The sequence below is a fragment of the Macaca nemestrina genome, chromosome 8 (assembly GCF_043159975.1).
Source record: "Macaca nemestrina isolate mMacNem1 chromosome 8, mMacNem.hap1, whole genome shotgun sequence".
Classification (NCBI taxonomy): Eukaryota; Metazoa; Chordata; class Mammalia; order Primates; family Cercopithecidae; genus Macaca; species Macaca nemestrina.
The window spans coordinates 12,430,994-12,451,629 of record NC_092132.1 but is presented as its reverse complement, the minus strand read 5'-3'; the positions used below and the strand labels follow the sequence as shown (position 1 = coordinate 12,451,629).

The window sequence follows — 20,636 nt, the reverse complement described above, 5'->3', positions numbered from 1 at the left end:
CAATTCCCTGTGGTGCATGACAGCTGATAGATGGATGTCAGAAACAGTGGTGCCTGATGATGCATTTGAAGCCATTTCCTCCCCTATATTCCTCTTACTCTCCATCTCCCCCTAAATCTTCAGTAAGCACCTATTATATGAAGCACCTTAGTATTAAAGAATGACGGAGATGAAAGGGAAGGTTATGCAGTTGTATTTTGGGCCAAGGAGACTGGGAGAGGTGGCAGGGCCAGCGATGAAGAGTCTGCCAGAGTGATGGAGGTCTGAGCAAGGAGCAAGTTGGTGAAGAAAGATTAGGACATTGCCATGTGGAGTCGTTGTGGAAGCCTGTATGTTCTCAGAGCTCAGTGGAGAAGAGGTAAAAGCAGGGACCAGTAGCTGAGTCATTATGAGAAAGAGGTTTCAGGGTGGTGGAAGTGACACATTGGCTCGATTCTCTTGAAGCTTGATGCTTTGTTGCTTGAGTGGAGAGAAGCACCTCTGCTTTTGCGTATGGAGGGAAGCTCTTTGCATGGATTTTGAAGGCAGCCTGTGCATTTCAGAGTACTGAGTGCTCCCCCACAGGCTCCTAACGCCTTGCTGCTTCTCTAGGTGGGGTCTGATGTGGAGTCAGCTCACAGGCCTGCCGTTCCTCTCTCGTAGTACTCTTCATTCCAGTGATATCCTGGCCTGCTTCATGAACCCTGAGACCAGAGGTCCTAAAGCACCAAACCCAGTGAAGCAGAGACACCTCTGGCATGGTTCTGTGGGTTGCTTCTCAGGGACGAGGCCAGCGAGAATGATTCAGCACAGAGGCCAACCTGTGCAAGCTTTATGCATGCATTTTAGGGCAATGGGAAGCATGGTGAGTGAGGTTTGTGGTAAATCTTTAACCGCATTCAATTTTTTCTAAGATTTATCTGCTTTAGAGCATGTAGAAATGGAGAAATGACCATGGACTGCACAATGCTGTGCTTATTATTTTGCTGTAGAGAGAAGGATGCCGCCGGCTCTCCATAGCCTGGGGTGAACTTGGCCCATGTAATGGGGCAGCAGGGCATCAGGCAGGTAAGTTCTTCTTCTTGTATTGCCTTTTCCAGTAAATGTCAATACACTCCCCAGCTCACCTTTGCCTAACATCTAGGTCTTAATCCAAGTTGTCCTCCCCAGGGTGAATTGATCTCCCTTCCATGACACCTCCTGAGCATCTGTTGGCTGAGTCTCCATCCCCAACAGCACATCACAAGGTGTCGATTCCATATCACAGAATGGAAACTGTGTTTTGATTCACCAGGATCCAAACACTCTTTTTTGTAGAATCTACAAAGTGACATGGATGGTCATATTTTAGAGGACTGTCCCTGCAGCTAGTGGGGAAACCCTGGTGAGGGGCAGTACAGCAGGCTATTCTGGCTGGCTGGTTCTGAGCTGAGGGGATGTGATGGAGGCAGGAAGAGTGAGGATGCAGAGGAGGGGAGGACCCAAGAAGTAGAAATGAGCAGCAGCCTGGTAGGACCTGGAGGCTGATAAGACTTGAGGAGAGAGGCTTAGGATGGGGCTTGGATTTGCTATCACAGAGACAGCCAATGGTGTGATGTCAGGAGAAAGGTTGAGGAGTTCAGATTAGGATGTGTTGAATTTGAAATATCTGTAGGGTGTCCAGGCAGAGTGGACCTAAGCTCAAAAAAGTCTGGCTGGAGACTGAGCTAGAGAGAGATGTGGGAGCTCCAGGCACGTATGGTCCCCAGGAAGGATGGGCAGAGCACGGGTTCTCACCTGTTTTTAATCCCACACCCTGACACTTAAAATGACTGTTTTGTTTTACTTTCTCTAGTTTGTATCATGAACCCAACAATGATGACAGTAGCTGTTATGGAGTGAATTGTGTCCTCCCCGCAATTCCATATTCTGAAGTCCTAAACCCAGGACCTCAGAATGTGATTGCATTTGGAGGTAGGGTCTTTATATAGGTAATTAAATACATAATGAGGTCACAAGGGTGGGCTCTAATCCAATATGACTGGTGTCCTTAAAGGAAATAAATATTAGGACACCAACACACACACAGGGAAGACCAAGTGAGGACAGGGAGGAGATGGCCATCCGCAAGCCCAGGAGAGGAGCCCTCAAAGAAACCAACACTGCTGACATCTTGATCTTGGACTTCCAGCCTTCAGAACTATGGGAAAATAAATTTCTGTTACTTAAGCCACCCAGTCTGTGATACTTTGTGATAACACCCATAGCAGACTAGTACAGTAGCTAACACTGGATACTTATTATGTGTCAAATGCTGTTTTAAGCACTTTGCATATCTTAACACATATAATATTCATAACCCTATTTGTGGAAGGTAGTACTGTCTACGGCACGGCAGCTATATCAGCCCCTTTATTTCCCCCAACGTTTGGAGTCTCTTCCACTTTCCAGCTTGTCCTCCTGCCCTTCACTCTCCCCGGGACCATGTCCTCCAGATTCTCACAGGTCCCACCGTCTCTCCTCAGGTGCCAGGCTCAGCAACCTGCCCTCATTACCTGCCAGTTCCTGACCCTATCTGTCACTAGCTCCTTACCCAGCTGGGTTGGTCTTCTGAATACTTGCTGTTCCCTGGCATGATGCTTTTGCAAAATAAGAAAATCAATAATAATAATAATAATAACTACTCGCGTCTAGTGAGCATGTGCTCTTCATATCTATTTATTCTCTTACAAATACCTTAACAAATGGGACATATTATTATTCTCCTTTTAACTTTGCTTTCTAGAGAAGGAGGCTTGGGCTCAGGGAGATGAGGTGAGTTTTCCCAGGTCTCACAGGAATAGGACTGAAGGAAGGAAGCCTTGTTTGCCAGGAGAAACCGAACTTACATACAGGATTTCTGTGGAATACACAGTTACTGCTTTCTTTTTGTTGACACAGTCTGAGGTCCTAGGAAAGAGAGGAGAATAGAAATATGAATATGAGTGTGTGTGTGTATTTTGCTTCCCTCACTAAAGTTTTCACAGTCTGTATTAATGAGGGCATGATTTTACCTGTTTTGTTCTCTGCCATATCCTCATTGCTAGATTAGGTGCCTGCTACTGTGGAGCTCTAAAATGTTGTTAGAGAAAGAATAGAAGAAAGAAAAGAAGGAAAGAAGGAAGAAAGAAAAGAAAGGAGGAAGGAAGGAAAGAAGGAAGGAAGAAAGAAAGGAAAGAAGGATAGAAGGGAGAAAGGAAGGAAAGAAGGAAGGAAGGAAGAAATGAAAGAAAGGAAGGAAGGAAAGAAGGAAGGAAGAAATGAAAGAAAGGAAGGAAAGAAAGAAGGAAGGAAGGAAGGAAAGAAGGAAGAAAGGAAGAAAGGCAACAAAGGAAGGAAAGAGAAGGAGAAAGGGTTGGGGGTGGGGAGGAAAGAACAAAGGATTGCTTTTCCCTCACTATGGGCTTGAGCCTGTTGCCTCCAACGATACAGAGCTTTAGTCTTTACCCATAAAGAAGGATTTTGAAGTCACCCCACCCAGTTCTGTTCCCCCACAGTTTAGACAAGATCCTCATGCTCCACTGGCCACACGAGTGCCCGCAGAAGGAGCAGACACAGGTGGAGGGAGCTCCTTGTGACCAGCAGAGAAAACAGGATGGGGCACTGCCTCACTGAGGACCTGTGGGTGGGAAGGAAAGTGCCAACGGTAGCTCTATAAAAGCTCCCTAACCAGGGGACCTAGGGCAAGCAGTGGTTTCTCCTCCTTCCTCCTGGGAAGGGCCAGGAAAATGGCCCTGGTCCTGGAGATCTTCAGCCTGCTGGCCTCCGTCTGCTGGGTGTCGGCCAATATCTTTGGTAAGTTGTGAGGCCATGGAGCCAGACATGGGGAGGGAGCTCCAGTGTCAGCCAGGCTCTGCCTTGGGCCTTTGAACAGATGCAATCGAATTTAATCTTCACAAATGCCCACAAGTCAGTAATTTGCTTTTTCTTTTTTTTTTTTTCAGATAAAGAGGCAGGTCTAGAGAGAGGCAAACTGAATTACTTGAGGTCACAGAGCTAGTGATTGATGGAGCAGAGATGGGAAATGTAATTGATCTTCCTAATTCAATTCTAGGTCACCCTCGCCCCGCCATTTTGGCAAACTTTTGGCATTGACCTTGGGTTTTTATCCCCTTAGCTATTCCAAAGTCTGTGTCATCCATAAGAGGTATTTAAGAAGCCATAGAAAAAGAAATCTACTTGTGGAGTGAAATAGCCCTAAGTTCTGTCCTTGGCTCAGCCACTAACCCGTGTGACTTGGGACAAAGTGCCAAGCTTCTGTGTTTTTTTTTTTATTTAAAAAGTAAACAAATAACACATGCCTCATGATGTGGTTGTGATTTCTGGGTAGGATCCTGTGTGTTATAAGAGTTCTCAATGGAGAATACGTCATGTATGTTATTAATTAATTTGTATTTCAATGTGTATCTGGAAGGTGCTACATCTGCAGGGCATGGCTTGATAGATTCAAGAACTTCCCTATGGTTCTCTAACTTACTCCAAATAGCCTCATGAGAATTGTGGCGGGGTTGGGGTGGGCGGGGAATGTGTAGTCCCAGCGTTGATTTTGGAATCCTTCACTTGCCAGCTACGTGACTTTGGGCAGACGACTTTCACTGCCTGAGAGTTGGTGCCTCATGAGTGACAAGGATATATTGCCTGTCACCTCTTAGGGGAATGTTGCACATTGAATGAGTTAATGTCATACTGGAAAAAAGTGTGCTTAGCTGCCAAATTTTAAGATAGGCTGTCATAGGTAATGATGATAATCCTGGAAAAGCACCTGTGCTTATGAGAGCCCATCTCTCCTGGCAGCCCAGTCCACACTCTTCTCTGATGAATCACTTTTCTTTTCCTAGAGTACCAGGTGGATGCCCAGCCCCTTCGTCCCTGTGAGCTGCAGAGGGAAAGGGCCTTTCTGAAGCAAGCAGACTACGTGCCCCAGTGCGCAGAGGACGGCAGCTTCCAGTAAGGCTTATGTCCGCAGCAGCTTATGTCAGTAAGGCTTGGACCTCTCAAGGTCCAAGATGCCATAAACAGCATCTCATGCCTTCCCCTCTCTTCCCAAGCTCTGCCCTACAACTCCTTTGTGCTTGTGAGGCTTGGTCACTGTCATTTGGAGGTGCCCGCCTTTCAGTTCCCCAAGCTGATCAACACTGGACAATCTGACCACGTGAACCCCAATCCATGCTTCATCCTCCCACTGCCCTCCCTTCTCTTCCTGACATCACTCTTTCTGTGATGGCTTGAATAAATGATGTGTGTGGGGGTGGGGCAGAGTTGAGGGGGGTGTCAAATGATCTGTGCTTTGGGACCTCTCCCTCCTCCAAGTATCCTCTTGAGAAGCTGGGGTGGTGGAAGCAGAGGCTGCCTTGACCTCCCAGTCCTTAGCTGCTGCCGACCCTGCCCGGGCCAGCTCTCTAGGCTGCCTCTGGGCTTCTGGGCCACTGTCTCCTCATTGAGCTGCTCTCTGAAAGGGGTTTCTCCAGCTGCCCTAATGCAGACTTGGGGCCTGAGACCCTCTCTGTGGTGAGTGTGGTAATAATCTAGACAATTCTTCCCTGCGGAATAGACAGGAATCCTTTGCACTGTGCAGGCAATTGAAATTTCCCTGTGCTATTCCAGTCATGTTGAATCAGGGGAACTCCATCTCTATGACTGCGTTCTGGGAAACATCTGTGAACCATCCCTCCCTGTCGCTATCTTATGTACACTCTTAACGTGTACTAACCTCCCACCAGTGTACAGAGACGCTTAGATCTCTGGGAATTCTGGAACAGTAAGGAAGGAGTTCAGGAGGAAGTCTCATTTTCCCCAGCCTTATTTATGTTCCCATTCCCACGTCTCTTGTTCCAGGCTCTTGCAGTTTCAAACCTGGCCTCTCTTCAGGAGGCTTTGCATACGCTGTTCCCTTTACCTGGAATATCTTTTACTTCCTTATACCTCCGACCATCCTGCAGGTCTCAGTTCAGTCATGATTTCTGAGGAGTCAACTCTATGACCTGGCCTGACCCCACCCATGTGCTTCCCACTATACCCTGCCGGCCCCTGACCCCACTAACATCCCACCCCCAAGTCCCCACTCCCTATCCATACAGTGTGGGCACTGCCTTTACCCTCTGCAGCCTCATAATGACTGAGGACACTTGGTGGATGTGGCTGAAGCCCTGCACTCCAGGGTGGATCACTTGCTTCGGGGCTGGCAGGCTGGACAGGTGGTGAATGAATGGCTGGGGCAGGAGCCAGAGCAGGTGTTAGCCAGGCAGGAAAAGTGGGGCTTTTCCATTCCCAGGTCAGCCACCCTTCTCCACTCCACTCTCTCCCTAATTTATACGAACCAAAACTTGGAAGAATTGAAATGAAGAAGAAAAGTAGCCTCGGTGGGAGCCGGCGTGTGGCTTTGGGGGCCCATCCCAAAGTCACCTGGTCTGTGTCTCCTCCTCAGGCCTGTCCAGTGCCAGAATGATGGCCGCTCCTGCTGGTGTGTGGGTGCCGATGGCAGCGAAGTGCTGGGCAGCAGGCAGCCAGGCCGGCCTGTGGCTTGTAAGTGGGAATGGGGACGTCTCTTGGAGGGACCCTGCTAGGACAACTCACTTCCAGGAATGAGCACTGGGTTTGGGTGGGTGGCTGAGCAGGTCCTCCCTCTGGGCTGCTGGCTTCTCCTCTGTGAATAAGAATCATTCCTTGCAAGCCATGGAAGGCCCTGTTTCCTGCAGGGCCACTGTGAAAGTCCAGTCATTTGTTCAACAAATATCTACCCAGTTCCTCCCATGAGCCAGGCACCGTGCCTGGTGCTGAGAAGACAATGGTGAACAGATATCAACGTCTCCTGAAATCAGAAAGTCACCAGAAAAATACCAAGTGCCTTCTCACCTGTAGTGTGAGGTGTTTCTAAAATTTAAGACTTGGGTCAAAGCTCTCCAGTTAAGATAATTATTATAGTGAGTAATCAAAGAAACACAGTCCCCATTTAAAGCATGTCATAACTCTAAAACAACAGTTAACTTAAGGCAACCACCTCAAAATGAGGAAATTGAACCTAAAACCAAAACTATCCTTTGATGGATTAAAAGCTCTGTTTGGGGCACTGGTTTTATGCATCTAGTGTGGCTGTCATGGGAGCATGCTGACCCCATACTCTCCTGCTGTGTGAGCTTGGCTGAGTCAGGCATCCTCACTGAGCTATGGGTCCTCATCTGTAACATAAATATAGCATCTGCCTTGTATGATGTTGTGAGGATTTAGAACACGTGTAAACACTGGGCACATAGTAGGTATTCAATAGGGGGCGATCGTTGCTAATGTCTCAGTCCATTTGTGTTGCTATAAAGAAATGCCTAAGGCTAATTTATAAAGAAAAGAGGTGTGTTTGGCTCACAGCTCTGCAGGCTGTGCAGAAGCAATGCCACTAGCTTCTGCTGCTGGTGAGGACCTCAGGCTGCTTCCACTCATGGTGGAAGGGGAAGAGGAACCATCTGTGCGGAGATCACGTGATGAGAGAAAGCTAGAGAGACAGAGGGTGGAGGTGCCAGGCTCTTTTTAACATTCAGCTCTTATGGACACTAATAGAGCTGGAACTCACTCACTCCGAGGGAAGGCATTCATCTATTCATAAGGGATCCACCTCCAGGACTCAAACACCTACCACATTGGGGATCAGATTTCAACATGAGATTTGGAGGGGACAAATGCTGAAACCATAGCAGTTAATGTCGCTAACCTTCACTCAGAGTGGTGAAGCAGCTTCCCTAGGGTTACACAGCGAGCCCGGGGAGAAAACTGGACTCAGAAAAGCTCTGCCAATATGAGGCCTGCACTCGATCCCATCTCCTCTCCACAGTACTGTGCTCTGGGATACCTGACTGATTGATGTAGCACCAGCGAGATCTACCCTTCCCTAACTCAGTCCACAGGATACTAGCTAGGCCTGTTCTGTGGCTGCCACCCCATCACTGAGTGTCCTTGGGTGTGTCATTACCCTCTCAGCTGTGTCGCTCTGGGGAGGAAGCATGAGTTTTCCTGGGCTCAGTCCCTGGAAATTTCCCCGCAGTTCTATCTAACACTGCTCCTTGTACCCACAGGTCTGTCATTTTGTCAGCTACAGAAACAGCAGATCTTGCTGAGTGGCTACATTAACAGCACAGACACCTCCTACCTCCCTCAATGTCAGGATTCAGGGGACTACATGCCTGTCCAGTGTGACGTGCAGCAGGTCCAGTGCTGGTGTGTGGATGCAGAGGGGATGGAGGTGTACGGGACCCGCCAGCCGGGGAGGCCAAAGCGATGTGAGTTTCACTGAGCGCCTGCACCCCTAGAGCTGGGAAGGGGCTGAAGCTTTCCTCACTGCGATCCAAAGCGTTTAGAGTTTCCTGCCGAAATGGGCAGAGAACCAGGTCCACAGTAGGGAAAATAAAAGCTTCAAAGGGAAGGTTTTATTATTCTCATATTTCCATATGGTAGACAAGCCATATTTGCTGGCTGATCATTAGAAACATGAGCAGGATTTCATTGAACATTGTGAGTCTCCTGTTGCAGACCCAAGTCACTGCGTGGGTCTCTAACTGTCACGTGTATAGTGCAAGCACAGCCATGTGCTGCATATGGGTGTTTTGGTCACCAATGGACCACATACATGACGGTGGTCCCATAAGATTATAATAGAGCTGAAACATTCCTATTGCCTAGTGGTGTAATGATGATATTGACCCCGAGCAGGCTTAGGCTAATGTGTGTGTGTATCTGTTCGTTTTTAACGAAAAAAGTTTAAAAGTAAAACAAAAATTTAAAATGGGGAAAAGTTTATAGAAGAAGGATATGAGGAAAGAAAATATTTTTGTACAGCTGTACCATGTGTTCCTGTTTTAAGCTGAGTGTTTTAAAGGTGTCAAAAGTTTTAAAAAATTAAAAAATTTATAACGTAAAAATGTTGCAGTACGCTAAGGTTAACTTATTATTGAAGAGAGAGAAAAATTATGAACTTAGTGGAGCCTGAGCGCGCAGGGTTGATAAAGTCTACAATAGTGAACAGGAATGTCCTTAGCTTTCACACTCACTCACTGACTCACCCAGAGCAACTGCCAGCCCTGCAAGCTCCGTTCATGCTAAGTACCCCATACAAGTGTACTATTCTTTACCTTTTATACTGTATTTGTACCGTACCGTTTCTATGCTTAGGGATGTCTAGATACACAAATACCATTGTCTTACAATTGCCTACAGTATTCATTACAATAACATGCTGTACAGGTTTGTAGCCTAGGAGCACTAGGCTAGACCGTACAGCCCAGGTGTGCCGTAGGCAAGTCATCCAGGTCTGCAGAAGTACACTCTATGAAGTTTACACAGCGATGAAACTGCCGAGCGATGCATTTCTCAGAGCTCGTCCCCACTGCTAAGGGACACAGGACTGTATATGCTGCTCAACTGCAGAAACGTGTCTACTCATACATAAGAATTTTTTTTTTTTTTCATGAAAATGTTTAGGTCCAAGGAGCTGTGAAATAAGAAATCGTCGTCTTCTCCACGGGGTGGGAGACAAGTCACCACCCCAGTGCTCAGCAGAGGGAGAGTTCATGCCTGTCCAGTGCAAATTTGTCAACACCACAGACATGATGATTTTTGATCTGGTCCACAGCTACAACAGGTAAGGGGAGCCCGGGTGTGCCTGTCACTGGGCCATCACCTGCCAAGCCCACACTCATCTTGAGCTGGGGGCCTCCATGTGTCATACGTGCAGCATGATAAGGAATTAGGGCCACCTCATTCTCATGAGCCATGCTGGGCATGTAAAGTGCCACGGCATTTTTTAACAAGGCAAACTGGCAATCGGTATTTAATGAAAAATAGATGTGGCCTCTGGCCAATGAAATGTAAAACATCAGAATGTGAAGACAAATGGGCTAGGGTGCCTACTGCATCATTTTTCATTGTAGCAGGAAACTGGGAATAAAGTGATCATCAAAAGGTGGCTGGCTGAATAAATGTGAATCTGCCATAACTATTTATGTAGCCATTAAAAAGACTGCATTAGAGCTGCTAGAACATTTGACCTGGAGAGGAGGCCACAGTATATTGTGATAATACAATACAAGATACAAAGCACAGAAAATATAATATGCTTTAATTTTTAAAGAACAAATAAGCAAAAAGATTCTTTATACATGCTTATATGACTATATTACTATGCAGGTCTCTGCACAAGACTATGTGAACACAGAGTATAAGAGGAAGGAGCATGGTCATCCCGGGCTGCTTTAGGGCCAGGGCTGCTCTGCAGAAGAAAGAGTAGGCAGAAGGCCAGGCGCAGTGGCTCACATCTGTAATCCCAGAACTTTGGGAGGCCGAGGTGGTCGGATCATGAGGTCAGGGGTTCGAGACCAGCCTGGCCAATATGGTGGTACACCGTCTTTACTAAAACGAATGCAAAAACTAGCCAGATGTGGTGGCGCGCACCTGTAGTCCCAGCTACTCGGGAGGCTGAGGCAGGAGAATCACTTGAACCTGGGAGGCAGAGGTTGCAGTGAGTCGAGATTGTGCCACTGCAGTCTAGCCTAGGTGACAGAATAAGACTCTGTCTCAAAAGAAAAAAATAAAATAAAATAAAACAAGTAAATAAAGAGGAGGCAGAAGGGGGATCTGCAGAAAAGGAAAAAAGGCAACATTCCCAAAAGCATGGATATCATTATATTTGTGAATTTTTGAAAACTGTGTGTATATGTGCACTTATGAATAACTTTAAAAATGTAAATAACGATATAAACAGAGAGAAGAATTATAGATCTTGATCCAAATAGCCAGGGTAGCTTCTGGTCATCCACAGTGGCCACTTGTTTATGTAAAGGGTTCATGCAGACTTCAGATGTAACTGAACCATTTGGATTAAAAAGAAAAATGAATACTAGTCTGCAAAGACTGATATGAATTCTCTTGGAGAACTTGAGCCTCTCTGTGGCTGGCTTCCAAAACAACCGGTTTCTTTCCCTGTGTGAGGGAGGAAATTCTCATGGGCTGTGCCAGGAGGAATCTCAGACTAGCAGCCTGTGTGCCGAACTGTCCCTTAGGCAGACGTTGTTGGAACTGCATCATATCTTAAAAACTGGAAACTTTTATTAGGTTATACCGCATGAAATTTCCATTTTTGTAGGTTAAAAAGTAGTTGAACATGAGCAGTTTCATATGTTCAACCTAAAACACACAATTCTGAATTCCTGATTTTAAAGAACAAGGGTGGGAAGCTGCACACACGCACTCACTGGTGGCATCAAGACACTGGCTCTGCTGCTCTTTTTACACCAAGGACACGCCCTTCTGTGCTCCAGGTCCCTCCGTGCTCTGTTGCCACACACCTGCCTACTTCATCCATTTATATGACCTGCCTGGTCCTGCCTTCTGCCTGGTCCTGTCTTCTGCCTTTGCCACTGCTTAGCACAGTGACCTGGCCGCTTACTCTCTCAGAGCCTCAGTGTTCCCATCCATCAAATGGAGGACAATGCCCTGCTCATTACATCATAGTGAAGATTCGATGAGGCCTCACCTATGAAACCATGGGTGCGAATTTACAAAGTTGTAAATTACTATACTTCCGTAGGGAATTCTCATGCATCAGCCAGCTTCAGCAAACGGAGGTTAGATTTTTTCCCTCCAGACCTGGCCTGCCTGCGAGCACGTATAAATCTCAGCCAGTTTTACTGAATGCTCATTGCTGCAAACCAACGTATTCTCAGTTCAAGATCACCTGACTGCTTACTATATATAAGGAATTTTATATCCTTTAACCTACCTTAATACTTACAGAAATAATTAGATAATTATTGTCCCTACTATAAAAATGATTACTGAAACACAGAGGTAAAGGAACTCACGCTAATAAGCTTAGGTGCTAGAACTGTCTGGCTCCTTTTAGTATCCCACATAATGTAACTCATCTCTGTTCCCCCAGTGCATGGCATACAGCCTTGCATGCAGCAGATCTGGAATCTGTGCTTAAGGAACTGGTGAATGATCCGAGGGTGGGTGCCACATTGAGGTTGAGGTACAATTCACAGCTATTTCCACAAGAGGGCAGTCGAGTTAAATGCAAAAGTTCAGAACTAAGCATCCTTTGTTTAAAAGAAACACAAAAATTTACTCCTGAAATGGGATCCTTTTCATTTTGTAAGCAAGCATGTCTCTGAGCAAATTCTGGTATTGAAAGGTCATGGGAAGGGTTGAGTGGTTGGTTACTGGAAGCCCAGCTGTAATCAGGGATTTTCCGACACTTAAGTAGACCTGGGCAGTCGCTGGCCCAGTGACTCCTCTGGGCACAGTGGAAGGAGCCTTGGAGGCCATATAGAGGGCCTGAGCTTAGCAACTCAGGTTTCCAGGTAAAATACGAGACGGCAAGTTATGTTTGAATTTCAGACAGCAAAGAGTAATTTTTTTTTTTCAATGTAAGTATGTTTCAATATTGCAGCAAGCATTTGAAGCCTGGGGTTGGGGAAGGGTGTATCATAATCACCATCAGACTTGGATTTCTGAAAGAATGGAATGGTGAGGGGAGAGCAGAGTGTGTGCAAGGAGGCAACCCTCCGAGTTTGGAGGCTACTGCACTAGTCCAGGCAAGAAACAATGTTGACATGGAGCAAGCGTCGGAGAGGACAGCCGAGAGGTGGGGTGAGACTGGAGGAATATTTACCAGATGGAACCCACAGAATTTGATGAAGGAATTGATATGGAGGTGAGGGTCAAGGGGAGTAAAGAATGACTCCTAAGTCTGGTTTCTGGATGGATTCTTGAGGATAAATTTGAAAAGGAAAAGCCACAAGCTTTGTTTTGGAATATTGAATCTATGGGGATTTTTGGGGAAAATTCAAATGGAGAAGTGACAGAAGGCAATTACTTCCCTGGGGCTACCAGAAGGCTGGAATCCTGTGGGCAGCTCATTCACTGACCTGTTGCTGTGAGTTATTTTTGTGCCGGGTGATGGTTTGCACTTGAATTTGGCAATGGTGTTTGCCCATCTGAAGTAGGTCCTTTTGCCCTTCAAGAAGGCCACTGCTTACAATATCTGTTTGGCTGGAAAATTTTAAAAAACCATGTTGTAATGGGGAGCAAGCTTCACTGGTCCTTCTGACTCATGCCCCATCTTTCATATTGCGCTAGCCCAACCATTAACTGTGGACACACATTCTGACCAAGCAGATTATAAGTAAAGGTCTTAAGAGCCTTCAAGCACGGCTAATGCCATTATCAAAGCCTTAATGATCTGAGTTAATTGACTTCTTTATTAACCCTTGTCCTTAATGACTAAACACACTCAAACTTCTTAGCAACCAGTCTAACTTCAAATGCCTTAGCCACCCATACTACCCAGATTGCCCAGTGGGAAGAAGGACCAGATGTGTCTTAATATATGGTAAAGGGGCATTGTAACCAGAACGTGGAAGGTACTGTATGGAGAAATCCTCACTGTGGAACCACCAGATCACCCTCACTACAGACACCTGCGGTGGTTGGCTATGCATCAGGTGCTCTGCTAGGCTATGGCCCCCGCTTATTTTATTTTATTTATTTATTTATCTTTTTGAGACAGAGTCTCACTTTGTCACCCAGGCTGGATTGTAGTGGTTTTTAGTAGAGATGGGGTTCACTATGTTGGTCAGGCTGGTCTTGAACTCCTGACCTCAAGTGATCCACCCATCTCGCCTCCCAAAGTGCTGGGATTACAGGTGTGAACCACCGCACCCGGTATGGCCTCTTCTTTTAAGGAGCACCCTCCCTAGTGCAGGAGAGAATGAAATGCATGGCTCATTTGTGAGTCAGCGTTTAGATTTCTAAATAACTGCCTGTGGGAGACATTAGAGAATCTGACTGAGCCCGGGGGCAGGAATCGTACTCTGAAAATGAACAAGACCAGATGCCCAGTGGAGACCAGAATTTCGCATTCCTCTGAGCCTTGGTTGTAATTTCTCTGTCTAGGCTGGCCATAATCTGAGCATAAACTCAGAAATGCCACCCCTTGCCTCTCCGCTAGCATTTGCTTTCTTGAGGATTCTTCTATGGCTACCTGAGATTTTGCTTTTTATTCAACAAAAGGCAAACGTCCTTTTCCACTAGATTGTGGGCACAGAGAAAATTTGGAAGATCCTGAGCTTGAACTCGTTGGTGACTGCAGGGCAGGGCTCCTGAAAGACTGTGCTTTGTTGGAGTGGTAGTCCAAAATATATGTTACTTTTTAATTTTTAAATATTGTGTAGATTTTATCTTCCTCCTTTCTTCTGATATGCCCAAAAGAGGATAAAAATGGAAATTAGAGGGAATCATGAGGAAGACAAAATAAAAGTAGAAAATCAGAATAAGGCAAGGCAAAGATTGGCCCACATCACTCATTCTACAAAGTCATAACAAACGTGAGGGGCGCATATTTGACTCTGAGCTCCCTGTAACCAAAGAAAAGAAAAAATAGCCTAAGTTACTTGGTTTCTACCAGATAAAAATAAGAGTTTCTCAGGGATCACAATGTTTTCTTCTATTGATGATGGAGGGAACTTGGTTCCTCAGATCCTCAGGTCCTCATGAAGGGGAGAACACCGTATGCCACAGGGGACCATCGGACTTGACAATGTCCTGCTGCTGAAGGACCAGTGGTTTCCAAAGGCCAGTGCCTATAAAAAGCATCTTCAGGGCCAGCGTGGTGGCTCACGCCTGTAATCCCAGCACTTTGGGAGGCCAGGGTGGGCAGATCACGAGGTCAGGAGATCAACGCTATCCTGGCTAACATGGTGAAACCCTGTCTCTACCAAAAATATAAAAAATTAGCTGGGTGTGGTGGCGGGTGCCTGTAGTCCCAGCTACTTGGGAGGCTGAGGCAGGAGAATCACTTGAACCTGGGAGGCAGAGGTTGCAGTGAGCTGAGATCACGCCACTGCACTCCAGCCTGGCGACAGAGCCAGACTCTGTCTCAAAAAAAAAAAAAAAGCATCTTCAGGTGCTGTATTTCAGAGACTGTGAATCTTGGGTCCTGGCGTTCTCTACCAGACTTGTACCTCCCTTGCTGACTACCAATATCTCTATTTTCCTTGCTGCCCACACCTGTGGTTCTGTCTCCCACCTTGAAGTTGGAGGCGTGTAAATGACCCTTCTAGATATGTTCTTCCCTCCTCTGTTGTCTCCTGGTCAAATCACCATTCATGGCTTTAGAATCCCACTCAAACTCACCTCCTTTGGGGGCATTCTTTGGTCCAGCTAGCCCAAGGCTAGCGATGGAGCCAGACTGTCCAGCTTTCATCTGGGCTTTGGGTTCGGTCTCAGTAGTTTGACTTCTTTTGGTTGATGTGGGGCAGGAGATCTAATAAGGAGGAGGCTAAAAGTATGACAGAGTCCCTGTTCCCTGATGACAGTAAATCACTAATGACAGTAGCAGAATAATAGTTAAACAATCTTCATGGTGCTAATTATTATTTTGGAGAAGGAGTCCAAAATGCATAGATGATGATATCATTTCAGAAATTAGCCACAGAATCAAATTGTATCAAATGAAATTGTGGGCACACAGGAAATTGGGAAGATTCAGAACTTGAAATCACTGGTGATTGCAGGACAGGGCCCCCAAAGGACTATGCTCTATTGGAGAGGTAGTCTTTGGCCACCTGCTGTCGTTGGAAGGCCATTGGAAATGGACTTGGGATTCTTGGTCCCTGGTGTTGGCTGGATGATCTTGACCCAGTCACATCATCACGCAGAATCCCAGTTTTTTCATTTGGGAAATGGAGATTTTTAAAGGGTTGTGAGAATTAAATGAGACAAATATGGAGAGTGTTCGTTCTGATTGTTCATACCTATAACCTGTGATTATTTTATGAATAGTAATTAATAGCAACAATCATATTAGCTCTTCTCACTACATACAGAATTAGCAAGAAGGGATTAAAGATGGCAGCACAGGGTGTCTGTCCTAGAGGTCAGCAAAGAACAGTCCTAGAGAGCGCAGATGGCAGTAGCGGGCCTTAGGGTGGTCTTACAGGGAGGGTGGGAGGACCCTCTCCAGAGCCGAAGACAGGGTGATCTCCAATATGCAAGAACAGGAATATCAAGAGTGAGGTCCATGAAAAAAACACTGGTAGGTCCAGGTACTGGGCAGTTTATAAGACCAGAAACCCCCAGAGAGGGGCTCTGACCATAAAGTCGTAGGATGAAGATGGCTCAAAGACCCTGGAGGTCATGTCTGCCATGAACCAGGACATTGAGGTGGGTCTCTGGGTTGAATTAGCTGAGCATGGAACTAGAGTGATTTAAACTTGGGCCTCACACTGGAATTTGTTTCAGAACCCACCTCGGGCCAGTACTTGTGTCATCAACATCTATGAGATGCCAGGAAGAGCGAGGTGCTGGGCATATGGAGCAGTGTCAGACAGAGTCACATGCCTTGCAGGGTAGGGTGTAGGACAAAAGCCAGGTGCAGCCAAAAACACACTGAATAATACCACTGGCAGAGATAGGCAGCATGTAGTGGGTAAGAGCAGGATTTAAACCTCAGTTTCCACTGCTAGTTCAAGACAGTGGCCCATACACCTGATCTTCTTAATCTTTAAAGGGGGATTAAAATGTACCACCTTCCTTTTAGGAATGTTAGGTGGATTAAACGAATCAATGTGTATTAAAACATTTTGTAGGTAGTCTTTTACAAAGTTGTGCTCAATAAATGGAAGCTGTTATTATACTGTTATTAGTACGTTTAAAATTGAATTATCCTAGGCTCTAAAGAATGAACTTTTATTATATACCCCCTACCTCCCTATCAGTGGCAACTAAGCAAAGTGAGTTTTTAATTTTTGTTATGCAACACACTTACTGTAACATTCTGTTTAACACACATACACAGAATAATAGATTAATAGCATGGAAAAAAACTCATCCATAATCCTATGGTGCATTTATAGCTTTTGTTTTGCATATCCATTTCCATTCAAATTAAGTAATAGTTATTAACTTGAATGGAAATTCAAAGTCAGGCTCTGAGCAATTACTGCACCATACATTGCCTTCCAATACTGGTTCAGTTGTATGGTTGTAATTGCAATACATGTATATGGCATTTTATAATCTAACCTTTTTACATAATGTTATACACACTTCCTTTTGGCTAGAGTTTATAAACATTGTCCTCAATCATAGCATTTTATTACATTTAGGGCATTTACTATAATTTACTTCTTAATTTTCTACTATTGGACATTAAGATTCTTTGCAACACTTTGCTAGAATAGATTGCACAGCAATTGGCCTATCAATGTACAGAGCTGCTGCTTCTGTTAACTTATTGTTGGGAGATATATTTCAGACACAGGTGGAAACACATTATGCTTGGGCTGCATATATAAGTTATGTAGTTATATAGGGCCTGAAAGCAAATCTCTAAATGTTATAAAAGATGAACAGTTCCTCTTTGGTTGCTAAATCATTGCACAGGGTTAGAACTTCTCAATACGGCTTTGTATACCTTACCTTTCTATTACTTCTAAGACAGGGAATCCAGCTGATGAGCTCGTTATAACAATTGCCAGGCCGGATGTGATTAGGGAATCTCTTTCCTCATTTTATGGAAAGAGATGGATAGCCCTTGTTAGTGATGCTGCATTGATTTGTGCTTTTTTCAACTGTGGGACTGGATACATTTCCTTCTTAAGAATTTCCTGTGGTGGCAACTGGCTTCTTTTCAAGCTTTTGAAAAGTTGTAAAGGGGCCTGAAGTCATTTGATCTCCCAAAATGAGATCATCTCCAATGTACCATATGTTTGTAAAGCAGACTTGGCCTTTAGTCTCGAGAGCTGTATTCCAGGAAAGGAGCCAGTTAATGCGATCTGCCTTGACTGCTTTCTGCCTGGCCCTATGAGACAAATGCATGGGCATAAATTGGTCAAATGCCATAAGCGAGGAAAATGGCTAATTAGTAGACGACAGCTATGCACAGCTTTATTTTACAAGGTCCAGCCTGGTTCCAGCCAGGTTAAACTAATTCGTAAAGGAAATGCATTTGCTGCAGGAAACATGAAGCAACTGTCATGCCGTAAGAAAGTAGACATTCCTTTTCACTAGGCGTGGACTTGGCCACATTTATTTCTACAGGAAGAGATTGTGATGACTTGCCTTTATGAATGGTGACCATAAATCTCATTCTCTCCAAGGTTTCCAGATGCATTTGTGACCTTCAATTCCTTCCAGAGGAGATTCCCTGAGGTGTCCGGGTACTGCCACTGTGCTGACAGCCAAGGGCGGGAACTGGCTGAGACAGGTGAGTGACACCCCTCAGGTGATCTGAAGGGAGGGAGTGTGATTCCTTAGGTCCGAGAGCCTGCCTAGCATTGCTTGTAAAGCACAGCTAGAGTGACTGCCTTCCCCCTGCCAGGCTGCTGTGGCATTGAGGAGGACACAACCTCAGCAAACTGTCATCTTGCAGTATGGTGAATGCAGCTGCTGCTGGCCTACATAGTGCCTTTGTGCACACTGGAAAGAAGTGCCTCGCTCTGGGCAGATGCAGCCCCAAAACTGGCGAGTGGAGCACAGGATCGATTTAATCTCTTATTCTATAAGCACTGCTCCTTTGTTCTATGAACAACTTGCACAACCATCCACAGCAGCCCTGACTTTGGAAACTGTTAAAGTGTTGTTCAGACTTATGGCCTAATGATGCTGGTGAAGGCTCTCTCTCAATATCTGTTTGCACAACAAGGTCAGGGCTTCCTTTCTGAATGAGACCATCTCTGAAAGTCTTGCTGTCTTTGCTCAGGTTTGGAGTTGTTACTGGATGAAATTTATGACACCATTTTTGCTGGTCTGGACCTTCCTTCCACCTTCACCGAAACCACCCTGTACCGGATACTGCAGAGACGGTTCCTCGCAGTTCAATCAGTCATCTCTGGCAGATTCCGATGTAAGTAATAAGCTGCCAACAGTGTGTGTGTTTCCATTAAGGGGATGCCTCTTGGGTTTCAAAGTCGCTATGGTCTGCGTGGCTGCTCCAGCAAAGTGAGGGCAGAGATGAAAAGAATCATTAAGAGTAAGCAGCAGTGCATGCTGTGAAGACACCAAGCATTGTTGACACTGTCTTCTCCTTTACTGTGTGGATTTCCTCTAGGCCCCACAAAATGTGAAGTGGAGCGGTTTACAGCAACCAGCTTTGGTCACCCCTATGTTCCAAGCTGCCGCCGAAACGGAGACTATCAGGCGGTACAGTGCCAGACGGAAGGGCCCTGCTGGTGCGTGGATGTCCAGGGGAAGGAAATCCATGGAAGCCGGCAGCAAGGGGAGCCGCCATCTTGTGGTGGGTTTCCTCTGGGGGTTTCCTCTTTTGGCCTCGCGTCCTATTACTTAAGCGGTCCTCCAGACCAACTTCTCTGGAGCCCGTTAATTCAACTGCCTTCTGGTGTGCCCCACTCGCCTTTCAAGCTCAACCTGTCTGAAAACCAGTTTATCATCATTAACTTCCAACATGTTTCTCATCTTGTGTCAGACCTCGTTGCTTTTTCAGGGAGCTCAGGGAATATTAGTGGGCTCATAGGTGAAGAAAAATAAAAGAGAATTGAGTTCCCATGTGCCATGAGACAGGAGCATGCACGTAACTGAAGGAGCATGGTGAGACGGGCATTCGATCTTGCAGAAGGTATGGGAAGGAGGCATTTAGGAAAGATGCATGGAAGAGGCCACACTTGATTAGAATCTTCTAAGGAGATGTTTCTTGAAGGAGGGGAGTAAGGAAAGGTGTTCTCTATGTGGAGAGCAGGAGAAGCAAAATTAGAAGGACAGAATAATAGGCATTGATATGCTAATGATCATCTAATTTGCAAGAAGGATAGAGAAAAAAATTGCTGGAGTATGAATAGGGTGGTGCTCCAGACTCTGAAGAAAGGCAGGGGTAAGACAATGAGGTCTTTGTTATCCTAACAAAGGCCTGGGGGCTTCATCCTGGAGGTCAGGTGAAGACAGTGAAACGTTTTAAGTTGGACAGTATCATCGTGGGTTTTGCATGTAAGGCAAAGAAATTCTGGAGGAGAGACTCAAAGAAGCAGCAGTCCGGAGGCAACCAGGCCAATTAGAAGGTCATTGCCATGTTCCAGAGATGATGGGGTCTGTATTGATTTTCTAGGGCTATGGTAATAAATCACCACAAAGTGGGCATCTGAGAGCAACTGAAATGTATTGTGTCTATTCTGGAGGTTGGAAGTCCAAAATCAGGGTGTCAGCGGGGCTGTGCTCCCTCTGAAAACTCTAGGGGAGGATCCTTTCTTTCCTCTTCCTAGCTTGTAGTGGTACCAGCAATCTGTGCATTCTTTGGTTTAGGGCAGCATGACTGTAGTCTTGGCTTCCATTGCCACGTGGCTATCTTCCCTCTGTGTCTGTCTGTGAGTCTTCTCCTCTTCTTACAAGGAGACCAGTCATGTTGGGTTAAGGCTCCACCTGATCCCGTCAGGCATCATCTTAACTAATCCCATCGACAATGACCCTTCTGCCAAATAAGGTCACATTCTGTGGTTCTGGTAAGAGCATGAATTTTGAGGTACACTATTCAACCCAGTATGGAGCTATCATTAAAGCAGAAACAGTGGGAGACGGTGAGAACTCTTAGTAGGCATTCCAGGCAGACCCCATTTTCTCTTCCTGGTGAAATTTTGAAGGATGTTATGATG

At 45.7% G+C, this 20,636-nt stretch overlaps 1 protein-coding gene across 2 annotated transcripts in view; it reads left to right on the top strand.

Annotated features, from left to right (window-relative positions):
• Nucleotides 1-3,676: 3,676 nt before the first annotated feature.
• The window catches only part of LOC105492833 (thyroglobulin), a 273,233-nt gene continuing 256,273 nt past the window's right edge, over nt 3,677-20,636 (top strand). For both annotated transcript variants that reach the window (XM_011760101.3, XM_011760100.3), the window contains exons 1-8: nt 3,677-3,792; nt 4,836-4,944; nt 6,422-6,519; nt 8,058-8,261; nt 9,460-9,619; nt 18,138-18,244; nt 18,740-18,883; nt 19,088-19,273. In XM_011760101.3, the coding sequence (XP_011758403.2) occupies nt 3,726-3,792; nt 4,836-4,944; nt 6,422-6,519; nt 8,058-8,261; nt 9,460-9,619; nt 18,138-18,244; nt 18,740-18,883; nt 19,088-19,273 (1,075 nt within the window). In that variant the 5' untranslated portion in view covers nt 3,677-3,725. The remainder of the gene's footprint in view (nt 3,793-4,835; nt 4,945-6,421; nt 6,520-8,057; nt 8,262-9,459; nt 9,620-18,137; nt 18,245-18,739; nt 18,884-19,087; nt 19,274-20,636) is intronic.